The 15,422-nt window shown below is 38.1% G+C and overlaps 1 protein-coding gene across 1 annotated transcript in view; it reads right to left on the reverse strand.

Moving 5' to 3' along the window:
- Positions 1-1,098: 1,098 nt before the first annotated feature.
- Positions 1,099-15,422, reverse strand: part of LOC126334649 (E3 ubiquitin-protein ligase Su(dx)) — a 114,003-nt gene continuing 99,679 nt past the window's right edge. The window contains exons 14-15 of the mRNA XM_049997094.1: positions 13,945-14,041; positions 1,099-5,108 (exon numbers count right to left, since the gene is read on the reverse strand). Of these exons, the coding sequence (XP_049853051.1) occupies positions 4,936-5,108; positions 13,945-14,041 (270 nt within the window). The 3' untranslated portion in view covers positions 1,099-4,935. The remainder of the gene's footprint in view (positions 5,109-13,944; positions 14,042-15,422) is intronic.

Below are 15,422 nucleotides of genomic sequence, written 5' to 3' on the forward strand. Positions count from 1 at the left end.
AGTTTTTTAAGTTTGGTCACAGTGCACTATGTGCAGCAATTATTGTGTATTCTACTTTTTGTGGATTTATATACAAAACCATAGTTTCAATGACATTATTTTGAGATTATAACATACTGATGACAAAAGTTAGTCTGCAACAAGCACAGAGGTCTTTGAAACCATGCTGAAAAGCTGTCATCCATTCTTACAGTTTCATTGTATCCACACCCATTAAAAATATCAGACACATTATAAATTCTGTGCATGCCTTCACACATAGATCTCCTCTACTTTTACATCCACATCATACTCCGTAAATCACTGAAGTGCATAGCAGAGGGTGGAAGATCAGTAATGGGGCTGAAACAGATATTGAGAACTGTGCCTAGAAATATAGGGTGGATTTTAAAGATTAAGTATCATGGAGGAGTGATTATTTTGAAATGTTTTGCTTGTGTGACTAAAAGCTGGGAAAATGTTGGAAAGTTAGTTTCAATGGGGCTGTACACATTAAGGGAATTCAACAGAATAACACATAAATGATTTGATTTCTTGGCTTGCATCTTCAGAAGATACACTGTGACAGACATAATCCTGCAATTATTATTTTTTTTACTAATTTGGGATGTGGGGAACAGGGATGGAGGGGGGGGGGGGGGGGGGGAGTTGCATGAACGTCAGACTATGCACAAGCTTAGATAGAAACAAGCTTGTTTCAAATGCACCATTGAGAATACTAGTACATAGTTCCAAAAGCTCAGAGTATGAAGAGATACATTTCCTTTCAGGGCTTAGAAATAAGGGGTAAAATAACTGGTGAAGAATGTGTGGTGGTTATCAAAGAGAAATTACTGGCTTCATGTACACTAATTATTTATCACTGTCCAAAAATTATTCCTTCACAGAACAGTTTAACATCTCTTCAACATCAACTTCATCAGCAATGGAGAAATGTACACTTAAAATGGTGTATACCAAAAGTTCAGAAAGGGCACACTCATGTTAACACACAGTTTCTCTGGCTTCTTCATTCTGCTAGAAATGTGGTATATAAATGTTTACAATACTTGAGGAAATATGACGAGAAATGGGTAAACTGTGGAGAAAAAAAACATATAAACAAAATATTTCCTGTGTATTTAAATCTTCAAAAACATTTATCTGTATGGTCATGCAGTAGTAAATTCTCTCTTTTTCTACTTTATCATTAACTTGAAGAGTATGTATAAATGATAAACTAAAAAGATGATTTACAAAATGGATTCAACTCAAACATCAAAAGATCTAAATTTTCTTCATGAAGTTGGTAGGGTCAAGGCTTGGTATTCAATGATAACAGTGTTTACATTTTATTTACTCATAACACACACAATACATCAAAACTGAATAAAGCAGATAAAAATCGTACATAGAACAAACCAAAACTTGGAAATAATGTAACCACAGATACATAGTGTTAATCTGGGCAAGTGAACTTTATAAATTGCCAAAAAATTTACTACACTACCTAATTGTGCAATGAAGAACCTGTTTATCTTCTCTTTCTCAATTACCCTTTAAAGAGGCAACTGAATCCTTTCTAAAGGAAGGAAGAAAAACCAACCAATGAAATCCCCCCCGCGCACACATACTAACTGTTAAGGCTGGATACACTGAAGACAGCCTGACTAAACTGTATATTTACATGCAACAACCGTTCCAGAAGTCCAGTTAGACAGATGTAAGGCAACAAGGTCTCCAGAATAGAACCTTGTACTTAAAGATGTATTTTACAAGCTTGGCCAGAATTTCTGATGCATCATTTTCTATTTTCACTGTGTAAATCATTCATTCATAGATTTGATGTTTTAATATTCTTTTTGTATACATTGAGAATGTGTTAAGCTAAGCAAAAAATGATTACATCCAATTTTTCTTCTCTAGAAATAATGAAGAAATATGTAGGTTTTGAATTTTGCACCCTACTTAAGAGCTAAATGCTTTGCCATTTCATAAATGACACCATTATAGCATTATACAAAATACCGACATTGACGTATTGTCCCGTCATAAAATTTGTAAGTGAATTCAAAAAAGGCAAATTATAATAGAAAGTCCTACCAACACAAAGGTAGTGTAGTAATAGCTGAGTCAATGTCTTACAAGAGAATAAAGTATGAACAGATGATGTGTAGTTACACATCCTGTAATTGGAGAGAAATCACAAGCACAATTGTAAATTGTACAGATGATGAAATTAATCATAGGCTACAAAGAGAAACCTTCCTGAAAATTTGGATGAACAAAAAGAAGAAGAATTACAGCTTGTTAATAATACACACCAGATCAGATGTCCACTAAGTTCAGTGAGTTGGGTGAAGGTTGGAGGAGGAGGAGGAGGATGAGGAGGAGGAGGAGATTAGTGTTTTAACATCCCATCGACAGTGCGGTCATTTGAGACTGAGCACAAGTTCGAGTTAAGGTAGGATGGGGAAGGAAATCAGCCATTACCTACTAAAGGTACCATCCTGGCATTTGCTTTAAGCGATTTAGGGAAATTACGGAAAACCTAAATCACGATGGCTGGACGCAGATTTGAATCACCATCCTCCCAAATGCGATTCCAGTATACTAACTACTGAGCTATCTTGCTTGGTGGGATGAAGTTTGATCCTTATGGACGACTGGTGGAGGAAGTATGACTTAAAAGTTTATGTAAAATGGGTATTCAAAATATAGGTTCAACCTAAAGAAGACTTGAGAAACATTTGCTGTGACCTTATGGACTGTTACGTGATGCAGAAAAAGCTATGGTAGTTATGGTACCCTCTTTGAAAAGAAGGCCTACTCAGGTGCATGAACTGAGTAGCATCAATAAAATCCCACAAGACAAAAAAAGACTTAGAAGTGTACCAAGAGTAAGAACGCACATGAGCCACTTTGTGGATGTTTTGCAACAGAGTGCCACAGAGCAATGTACATACCTTTCAAGACCATCGACAACAAGTTCGTAGTTAAAAACAAATCATCTGATGTTCTTTTGGGTCACAAAAGAGGAGTATCTACTTAATGAATGGCAGAAATGTAATAACCTGAGAACTGGACAGAAAACAGATACTGTGCGCTACATTCTGTACTTTAAACACCATTACCTCATAAGAACATAGTAGTGAACACCAAAGCTATGCTGTTTTCTTTCTGAAATATTATATTCAGGAACTCCTCAACAACAGTGAACAAGGACGAAAAGGCTTGGTAAAATCAGACTGTTCCTGAGTAATTATGTGAAATGATTTTTCCTATTTTTCAAATTATGTTCAATAAGTTGTATAGGCAAATGTCAAAATTTTAAGATGATGTAAAAATGGGGGAGAAAACAGATACCACAGGCATACTACCTCCAATTCTCTTGTGTATCAAAGTATAAAAGTGACACAAAATTGGGTGGAACATCCTATGAAGAAGCACTAACATTAAAATAATTTATCTGATTCTAAGTTGCAAAAATGTCATCACTGAATCAATATAAATCCTTAATAATCATTACAGAACATATATTGCTTTCATACCAATTTGCTTGCCTTTTAGTTTCTAGCATTAAGCACTAAAATCCATTATTTACATAACTTAAAAGTCAAAGAACTGAGGATGCCTATATATTATGACTTCTATTATATGGATGTTGAACTCTGATAAAATAGCATTACAAGTGAAAATTTGGAATAATGTGAATAAAGATCCCACCTCCACTGCCGCCCACCAAGACTCAAATTGCACTTTCTCATGCTGTGAAGGAAGTACTGGTCAACAAAACCCATGTAACCATGTAATACAACCAACTCAAAATTCATTACTTTGTTTGATAACAAATTAGTCTGAAACTTTAACACAAATATTTAAGTTGTTACAATAATTATTATAATTGTACCTCTGAGGAATCAGGCTAAAGATTACAAGTCACTGACCTTTCACACATGAGACAAACATTATTTTTCAAGCTCTTGGCATAAAATACATGTTATATTCTTCTATATGGTTACAGCAGATGAGCTGCAATGGGCTATACTTCAAAATATTCTACAGTCACTCCCTCCACCCTTCTTTTTCTAAAATGGCAATACAACCCTGAGCCAACTCAATGAACAGTAGTGTGCTATGAATATATATATGCTCAGTACTAATCAATGATTAAGGAATTAAATTTACAATCTGTGAGCAGATGAAATCCTATACATTCAATATATCTTTCTATTGCAAATAATACCAATCTGTGAACATTACCTATAAAATTATCCTAACACAAAAATTTCCAAAAGTTGTGCAAGTGACAGGAATTAAGTGCAAAGGAGTCACTGCAAATAATACACTAAATGTAAAGTACACACGACTGCTTTCAGTACCAGCCGAAACTGAAAGGCACTTTTTATTAACCTGATATTAATAATATTCACAAATTTTTATCATTTAAAATGTTCATTTTTTAGTAATGTACAACAGATATTTCATATGTTCATATTTATATGGGAAACCTTATCACTATCTACACATGAAAATATGTTACAACATCTGGCTAATATATATCAGTGCAATAATCACAGAATCAAGTAACAGTTCTTTCATCTTAAAATGCATCACTGGAATATTTTACACTATATCAATCTGTACACACAGCAATCATCAATAGTTACACACTTATTTACACACACACACACACACACACACACACACACACACACACAGCAGGTACACTTTTATGTAAAAGATTTAATTATAGTCTCCACATATTTAACATTTGACATTTTACTTTCTGTACACCTCTGGACAATTAATTATACATTATACAATATTACAAAGTCATAAAATATGCAACAACATGATAGTATTGCATGGACATAACTGTGCACGCATGTATCATCAAAATTATTTTGGTACTGGGTTTAGATTGGACATTTTGTAGCACTGTAGGCACTTTTACTATTCCTGTCCAAAACCTTCAGTTTCTTCAATAGCGTAATTCAGCTTTTCAACAAGTTGATCATAACTCTTATATGGCGGGAGATCAAGTCGATTAAAGCAAGTGTGAGATCTTGGCAGCCATGTTTCCTTGCCTACCTTTTCAATACAGAATCTCTGTGGACCATTACTCCCTGCAAAACATAATTTAAACTTATACAACAACAAAATGTTAATATACACAAAAAGAGGCAAAAAAAGTAAGTGAATCTAGCCATAAAAGCTATTTTCATTTTATTAATACTATTCTACAAGTGGCCATTCTTTAGGTGGCTAAGAAGATCAAGTTGCAACATAGTACCCATAAATGTAAACAGAAACACCACTCAAGGATAGGCCTTAGTACTGTTCCAACTGCGTAACTATTGCCTACAAGGGAGTATAAGGAGAAATCTATGACTGTGGGACATATGACCAGCACGTCAACAATCTTTCCAGTTGTTACAGCCAGTAGATGAGTCCTGATGATGGTTTTGCTTCTTTATTCAAGCAGCTCCTCATCTAGTCTCACGTGGCATGGAGGAGTCCTTTACAGACCTCCCAAACTCAGAAAAAAATCTGAGGAGATAACAGGAATCGAACCCAGACATTGAAGGCAACAACACTAACCATTTAGCTATGGAGGTGGTCCATAATAACCTGTTTATGTGAAGTTCTAACAATTGCTCACTCTAAAATTAAATACACAGTGAAAATTTGTGTTACTTATTGAGCGAAGAAAGCTGTGAGCATTAACAGAAAGTTACAAGAAAATCTGATATCTGGTAGGAAATGAGATACTGTGGGATTAATTAGGAGATTCAATTATAGCCCCATGTGAAGGAAGATGCAACCACAGGATGAGAAGTAAACAAACATGGCAGTGTTAACAACATTATTTGAAATCCTGAGATGTTAGAAGTGTAGTGAGCACTATCTTACTATGTGCTATTTTCAATCCACAACAACAAATTGTTCTAACTGGTCACCATTTTGTCTGCCTACTTCTCCTGTCTCCCATTTTCTGTTTAATTTCTCTTGTCCTATAGTGTCTTGTGTTTGTGGTATCCTAAGCTCTTCCTTAGTTTTATTTGTCACTTCATATTTTTCTCCCAAGTGACTTTCTATTTTCCACAAAATTTATTTGTTACGTATCTTTATTAGGTCTTTAGCTTGCACCCTTTTCCATCATTGCAATTTTAAGAGTTACTAATTTCACAAGAGCAGGAATATAGAAGGCTTGCAAATAACAATATAATAAATAAGTATACATTGGTGTCATGTGGACATAAATGAGAATATGCTGTTAGCAAGTTATCAAGTGAAAGGTTCTGGTATAAAACCATTATTGACAGAAAGTATGCAAATTATAGACAAGTAAGCAGAAAAGATCAGGGTGCTGTGTTGCAGAGTCTGCCCCAATGAGCACAATGTTGTTTCACTACTTACTCTGTATACCAGTTACTCCTCATTGTAAGTGTAGTGGCCATCACATGAACATAAAACACTGGTACATTGATTGGGAGACAACAGACATATAACATGGATTGTCGTGCAGGTAGCTATTCCTTAGATGAAATAGGTTTTACAATGGTATGGGGGTGGAAAAGTGTTACATGACGATGCGTAGAACAAGGGGCAGGGGGAGATACTCACAAGTATGGGAATCTCGCCGTAAATGTTGCAAGGAAATGGGTCGGTTTGTTGCAAAACTCAAGAGGTAACTGAGATGGCTGTTCTTCATGCTGTAAATGTGGTTAATAACAGAGCATAATCTCAGACTACTTAGCAATATACACTGCTGGTAATTCAGTGTCAGACAGATGTCTGTTCTCACATAATATTATTCTTTGGTGGAGAGCCTCCACCAGCTTGAACAGTCCCCTGCTTACATGCAGGGTCCATGGATTCATGAGGTTGTCTCCATACCCATACACGTTCATCCGCTCAATACAATTTGAAATCACACTCCACTGACCAGGCAATATGTTCCCAGTCATCAACATTCCAATGTTTGTGTTGACTGACCTAGGTGAGATGTAAAGCTTTGTGTCATGCAACCATCAAGGGTACATGAATGGGCCTTCAGCTCCAAAAGCCCATATAGATTATGTTTCATTGAATGGTTCACACGGTGACACTTGCTGATGGCCCAGCATTGAAATCTGCAGCAATCTGCGAAAGCGTTTCACTTCTGTCATGTTGAACGATTCTCTTCAGTTGTTGTTGGTCCCATTCTTGCAGGATCTTTTTCCAGCCACAGTGACGTCAGAGATTTGAGGTTTTACTGGATTCCTCATATTCAAGATACACTCGTGAAATGGTCATACGGGGAAAACACCACTTCATTGCCATCTTAGAGATTTTGTGCCCCATCGCTTATGTGTGACTATACCACCACATTCAAACTCGCTCAAACCTTATAACCTGCCACTGCAGCAGCAGTAACCGATCTAACAACTTCACCACACACTTGTTGTCTTGTGCAGTGCCATATTCTGCCTGTTTATGTATCTCTGTATTTGAATATGTATGCCTATACCAGTTTCTTTGGGGCTTCAGTGTAATTTTATGTTTTATTTTCTTATAACAATAATGACAATTTCTGGATGGAGCAATACATAAAATAAGGGAAAAGCAAACAATCATCTATAGTGGACTGATGTGTGCACCAAACACACACGCAACATAGAACACTATCCACACTAACTTTTGAGCCCCTGCTCTTTTATTAGTAAAATGCACACATTCAGACACAGCACCATGCAACCAACCAAATGCACTGTATCAGTCTGCTATAGACGAGTGGCTGCCTATCCCTTATTTTATGTGTTACATTTTCTTCATACTCTTACTGTTTATAATTGTTTCTTTTACCAAATTTCAATTGAAAAGCAGAGGCCAGATAATGTGACGGCCCAATTTCAATGAGCTTTGCCAAACTAGGGGGAGCTACTCAGAAGTATCTCTTGTGAAAGGGTTTAGCTCATTATGCTACTATTTTTGAAAAAAAATATAAACAATGTCAACTGTCAAGATTATGCATATGTTTTGTATCAAGTGGATTTGTAGAACATCCATATATCAGGAAACTTGATTTACACATATCAGGCCCACAACTTAACAGTTTTTGCAAAACTGAAGAAATGACGATTTTGAACACCGCTGATAAACTGGAGGAGGAAAGCAGCATTGGTCAAGTGGTTTAAGTTCCACATTTTGATGGCTGTCAACTTCACCATGTATGCGGGTTTGAAGTGCACTGTTATTTTCAATGAAATGAAATGACTACATGGCATTTTTGGCTGGGGTATTCAGTTGCCTGACACTGCTTCTGCGAGTTGTCGGGAATGACAGTGAAGGCGATACAACACCCAGTCCCCAGTGGATTACCTATAAGACAGTTAGCCGAGCTGACTACTCAACTAGAGAGGTGCATGTCATTTTCAATGAAACAGATTTTATTATGAACTAGGAAAAAACAGTGTTTGTGCCTATGAACTTTGATGAAATGTTTTTTATCCTGTATGTAAATTGTGTGTTATTATTTCTTTTCATTTTTTTCTCCCTCCTCAAAATATATTAACCAGTTTTATGGAATATAAAGTTGGAAAAGTGACCCAACGTATTACACAACTATCATTTGAACTTCTTGTCCTCTTATGTTTTTGTTCTGAAACACCCACTTACTTTCTTCCAATCATGGTAGCACATAGTGCATTGTATGGTATTCATGAGAGAAGCAAGGAACATAGAGAAATACTCTGTGCTATGCACACTAGATGAAAGCATTTACAGAATGCAGATTATTTCCGACCCAAAATGCAACTGAAAGCTGTTTATGTTGGCACTTTTCTTGGAAAATAATTTCAAAATGCAGCATGTGTACAATAACACTATTTGAAATATTTAGGCTGACAATTAATTGTAGTAAAACCCTGTTTTAGTGAAAGGTAGGACACTTTGACCACAAATGCACATGAAGTGGACACAGCAAATTCTAATATAAATATATTAATGCCACACATGCAGCCATTTATTTTAAAATTACAATTAAATCACCAACTGGTGTGTCAATTTAACGGCAGCAATCAGACACTGGGTGGTCAACTTTGTTCTTGATGACAGTTTGATGGTGGCCTTTCATCCAGGAAGACAGGTAACCTACTGTCCCTGCACCCTCCACCCGACGGTTCTTCCTTTCTCTGTCCTGTCACCCCCTTCCAATTCATGACCCCATGCCATTAGTGTGAGCCGCTTTCCACAGGCTGCTACAATCGTACCAGTCCTTAGACCTGCCACTCCTCCCTCCCACATTCATAGCCAGCAATCTGGTTGCCTCTCTCCGAACTGCTAGCCACTACACCCAGCCCCTTGCCCTGCCTCCCACCTCTCTTCCCCTCTACCTACCCCACCCACTACAACCACTCCAGTTGCCTGAATAGCACTGTCACTGTTAGTCCAGCTGGCATCGTGTAAGTAAGTGTGTGTGTGGGGGGGGGGGGGGTGTCTCTAGCTCATCTTTGTCAAAGGATAACTCTGACCACAATCTATTGGTTATCACCTGTAGATTAAAACTGAAGAAACAACAAAAAGGTGGGAATTTAAGGAGATGGGACCTGGATAAACTGAAAGAACAACAGGTTGTATAGAGTTTCAGGGAGAGCATAAGGGAACAATTGACAGGAATGGGGGAAAGAAATACAGTAGAAGAAGAATGGGTAGCTTTGAGGGATGAAGTAGTGAAGGCAGCAGAGGATCAAGTAGGTAAAAAGATGAGGGCTAGTAGAAATCCTTGGGTTACAGAAGAAATATTGAGTTTAATTGATGAAAGGAGAAAATATAAAAATGCAGTAAATGAAGCAGGCAAAAAGGAATACAAACGTCTCAAAAATGAGATCAACAGGAAGGCAAAATGGCTAAGCAGGGATGGCTAGAGGACAAATGTAAGAATGTAGAGGTTTATCTCACTCGGGGTAAGATAGATACTGCCTACAGGAAAATTAAAGAGACCTTTGGAGATAAGAGAACCACTTGTATGAATATCAAGAGCTCAGATGGAAACCCAGATCTAAGCAAAGAAGGGAAAGCAGAAAGGGCGATGTACTTGAGGACAATATTATGGAAATGGAAGAGGATGTAGATGAAGATGAAGATGAAATGGGAGATACAATACTGCGTGAAGAGCTTGACAGAGCACTGAAAGACCTGAGTCGAAACAAAGCCCCCGGAGTAGACAACATTCCATTGGAGCTTCTGATGGCCTTGGGAGAGCCAGTCCTGACAAAACTCTACCATCTAGTGAGCAAGATGTATGAAACAGGCGAAATACCCTCAGACTTCAAGAAGAATATAATAATTCCAATCCCAAAGAAAGCAGGTGTTGACAGATGTGAAAATTATTGAACTATCAGTTTGATACGTCATAGCTGCAAAATACTAATGCGAATTCTTTACGGAAGAATGGAAAAACTAGTAGAAGCCGACCTCGGGGAAGATCAGTTTGGATTCCGTAGGAATGTTGGAACAAGTGAGGCAATACTGACCCTAGGACTCATCTTCGAAGCTAGATTAAGGAAGGACAAATCTACGTTTCTAGCATTTGTAGACTTAGAGAAAGCTTTTGACAATGTTGACTGGAATACTCTCTTTCAAATTCTGAAGGTGGCAGGGGTAAAATACAGGGAGCGAAACTCTGTTTACAATTTCTACAGAAATCAGACGGCAGTTATAAGAATCAAGGAGCATGAAAGGGAAGCAGTGGTTGGGAAGGGAGTGAGACAGGGCTGTAGCCTATCCCCGATGTTATTCAATCTGTATATTGAGTAAGCAGTGAAGGAAACAAAAATAAATTCGGTGTAGGTATTAAAATCCATGGAGAACAAATAAAAACTTTGAGGTTCGCCGATGACATTGTAATTCTGTCAGAGATAACAAAGGACTTGGAAGAGCAGTTTAACGGAATGGATATTGCCTTGAAAGGAGGATATAAGATGAACATCAACAAAAGCAAAACGAGGATAATGGAATGTAGTCGAATTAAGTCGAGTGATGCTGAGGGAATTAGATTAGGAAATGAGACACTTAAAGCAGTAAAGGAGTTTTGCTATTTGTGGAGCAAAGTAACTGATGATGGTCGAAGGAGAGAGGATATAAAATGTAGATTGGCAATGTCCATTATAGTTATCCGGGCTGTTATGCCATGGACGGTTGATGAATTTTGTCTCAATTCCCAGCGTTTCGTCTCCGACTGCGGGAGACATCTTCAAGGGGGTCCGTAGGTCGATGGAAGGTCCAGCATGCCCACTGGCTCGCTACTGGCTCAGTAGCGAGCCAGTCTGTGTGTTGGACCTTCTATTGACCTACGGACACCCTCAGTAGCGAGCCAGTGGGCATGTTGGACCTTCCATCGACCTACGGACCCCCTTTAAGATGTCTCCCGTAGTCGGAGACAAAACGTTGGGAATTGAGTCAAAATTCATCAACTGACCACGACATAACAGCCCGCATAACTATAATGGACATGATATTTCCGGCCGTGAAAGTCTACATTTTAGTATCAGACTGGCAATGGCAAGGAAAGAGTTTCTGAAGAGAAATTTGTTAACATCGAGTATAGATTTAAGTGTCAGGAAGCCATTTCTGAAAGTATTTGTATGGAGTGTAGCCATGTATGGAAGTGAAACATGGATGATAAATAGTTTGGACAAGAAGAGAATAGAAGCTTTTGAAATGTGGTGCTACAGAAGAATGCTGAAGATTAGATGGGTAGATCACATAACTAATGAGGAAGTATTGAATAGGATTGGGGAGAAGAGAAGTTTGTGGCACAACTTGACCAGAAGGAGGGATCGGTTGGTAGGACATGTTCTGAGGCATCAAGGGATCACCAATTTAGTATTGGAGGGCACCGAGGAGGGTAAAAATCGTAGAGGGAGACCAAGAGATGAATACACTAAGCAGATTCAGAAGGATGTAGGTTGCGGTAGGTACTGGGAAATGAAGTGGCTTTCACAGCATAGAGTAGCATGGAGAGCTGCATCAAACCAGTCTCAGGACTGAAGACGACAACAACAACAACTAAGTGCATTTGTGTCCTCTTCCTTCTACCAGCTGTGCTTGGTTCTTTACATAAGCACCACATAGTCTCTTATGTCTACCTGATGAGCAAACAACAAGGTATCATCAGAACACAGTCCTGACATGTCAGTAGCCATCACAGCCTTTGCAGAATCATCATATACAAAAACTGGTACTGACGACAGTCATTAGGATTCAAACACAGTCTGCTGGGTTATAGCGCTCCAGGATTCCAGGCACCGACAAACATGTGCACAGCCTGTAAAATATTCATTCTCATTACAGCTTTTCTTCTGAAGGATGAAGCTGACCTCCACACAATAGCCATTCTGTATTCAGCTCTGATAGTATCAATTATTCACAGGTGTTAAGACTGTGAAGTTGACTTGTACAGTTAGTAGGAAGAAACACATCAATGTTTGTCAAGAAATGTCCCTAAACTTGGGTATGCATGGCATCTACCAACAGTAAGAATGATTTTTCTTCCTACTGCATCTCTCTCAAAATCTAAATTTCTACGAAACTTCAAACAGCAGTCATCCAGGCATTGCTAATAAAATCATAGGTGCACAATAATGTTATGTTTATAGATACCCTGGGAGTTTAATTTCCCCACTATTAATGCTGCAACTTTTCACTTCTGTCACTATTAACCCACTGCACCATTATTTGTTTTCCCTCAGCAACTTTTTCCCTCTGGACAGAATTTGCACATGGTTTTGACAAAAATAAACTGTAGAAGTTCCTGGATCCATCATAATTGAAAATGTTTCTGATCTCAAATCCATTATTAGTCATGAAAAAATATTCATCTTCCACCATTCAATACTTTCCACGTCTATAGCCTCACTGTCTTCACTGAATTTTTGACAATAGAGGATATGGCACTTAAAAAATAAATAAATAAAAATATAAATGACTAAATGAATGAAAGAATCCTGCCAACTGTTTGATTAAATTACATGTTCAATTCTGATATTTGGGATGATTTCCCAAGGCTTCTCCCATAGAAAATTTCAGCCTATAAACCTTCAGTTTAGGTGCACAGCTTATCACACACTATGTATGAGAGTATGGACCTTTAAGATCTGCTCTCATTTAGCATTTTCTGTGCGGGGGCAGAGGTGGGGGTGGGGGTGGGGGCAGGAGTGGGGGCAGGTGCAGGGGTGGGGGTGGGGGGAGTGGGTGGGGGCTGCACTCTGTCAATGGCTTCCTCCTTTTTAGCTCCAACACACCCTCACCCCCTCCCTGCCCCACAGCCTCAAAACACTGCACCTGTTGGCAGTCTAGTACCTGCACATTTCACCATATAGTGCATTCCTCCATCCCTGTCCATTCAATGCTATCCCTTCCCCTTCCCTGGCCCCTCCAGATTGGTGCTTTCATTCTATACAACGCTTGTATTCTCCTCCGAGCTGCCGTAGATGGCGGCCCTGTGTGTGTGAGTTGTGCTTGCTTATATGAGTGAATGTCTGTATGTATTTATGTATGTACCTTTCGTTTTCTTTTTATGACAACGGCTATGGCCAAAAGCCAATGTGTAAGTGTCTTAATTGTGCCTGTAAGCAACATCATGTGTCATCTTTATGGCAAGGAGCAAGCTATCTTTTCCTTACGTTGTTGTACTCTGTGTTCATAATAAAGCTGCCTTAAGTATAAAACAATACTAAGTATGTATGTTTCAACTCAACAAGGAGTTGCACAGATTTCAGCTGTGAGACAGACTAAAACATCCAATAACTTATTCACTATCAATACTGTCATTGTTTCTTCTGTTTTCTTAATTATTACACATCATCATGGGGATTTTTTATTCATGTTACTCTGCAGCACAACATATGAAAGAGAAAAGGTAACAGATATCTTCAAAATATAATGTTTACTGCTCAAGAGATATAAAATTAGTCTTACCCATGAGTTCAGCAAAACCTCCAACAGGAACTCTGCAGGTACCAGTGACAAACTGAAGCAGTCTTGCCCGTTTCTCATTGTCTGTTGTTCTGACGAACTGCAAACGAATAGAAAAATTAAAATCGGAATATGGCACAACAACTACATAAAAAGAACAAAAGGGAGTGCCTTCCATGACACTCATATTCTGATCACTGACAACACCTACCAGGAGATGGAGAGCAAAAGAGAGAAACAGTGTTAGGCTCTAATTAGCCCATCAATGAGAGAAGAATATGTACGGTTCTTCTTTCCTGTTAATAACTGTCCCTGATATAGTTATGATGAAACATGTTATTACTTGAACCACTATCTTTAAGCAGAACTCAATCCTTTAATCTGACTATGATTCCACATAAATTTTTGAATAATAAATTCCTACTTTGCTAAGCTCTTCATACCACTAAATTTTAAAAATAACTATATTTTATCCTTGGATCACACAAGTGGTATCATAACCAGCAAGTCATAATTACATAATAACTTAAAAAAGATTGCAAGACTTACCAAGCGGGAAAGCGCCGGTAGACAGGCACAATAAAATAACACACAAACACACACACAAAATTTCTAGCTTTCGCAACCAATGGTTGCTTCTTCAGGAAAGAGGGAAGGAGAGGGAAAGACGAAAGGATGTGGGTTTTAAGGGAGAGGGTAAGGAGTCATTCCAATCCCGGGACCGGAAAGACTTACCTTAGGGGGAAAAAGGATAGGTATATACTCGCGCGCGTGCGTGCACACACACACACACACACACACACACACACACCACACACCACACAAACACACACACACACACACACACACACACACACACACACTGTCTACCGGCGCTTTCCCGCTTGGTAAGTCTTGGAAACTTTGTTTTTAATATATTTTTCCCATGTGGAAGTTTCTCTATTTTATTTACATAATAACTTGTCAGAGATATTATGCAACAAATCAAATCATTTGGAGGTGAACTGCTGAGACGTTGAAACTGAAAAAGAAAGAAAGACAGACAGACAGACAGACTTTAGTCCAACGTCACATTGACAGTAAGATCAATAAAAATGGGGAGGAAATCTGTCATTCCCTTTCAAACGAACCATCCCAGCATCTGCCTTAAGCCATTTAGTAAAATCACAAGTTAAAATAGGTTATAATACCATTCGTATGACCAGTGGCAACAGATGAAGTAATTTAAAAAAATTGTTTACAATATGGGCAATGTATTCCCATAAGGTAGAGTGATTAGTCTGTATCCAGTGATTACAACTGATTTCTGTATTAACTGATGTACATGTTGGAAAATACTAAAATGACAAAATGTTCAATACCGATTTGTTACTGACTGTGGCAGCAATTGTTCATAAGAGGTTTCATATACACTAAAGTGCCAAAGAAACTGATATAGGCATGCCTATTGAAATACAGAGATATGTAAACATGCAGAATAT

The sequence above is a fragment of the Schistocerca gregaria genome, chromosome 2 (assembly GCF_023897955.1).
Source record: "Schistocerca gregaria isolate iqSchGreg1 chromosome 2, iqSchGreg1.2, whole genome shotgun sequence".
Classification (NCBI taxonomy): Eukaryota; Metazoa; Arthropoda; class Insecta; order Orthoptera; family Acrididae; genus Schistocerca; species Schistocerca gregaria.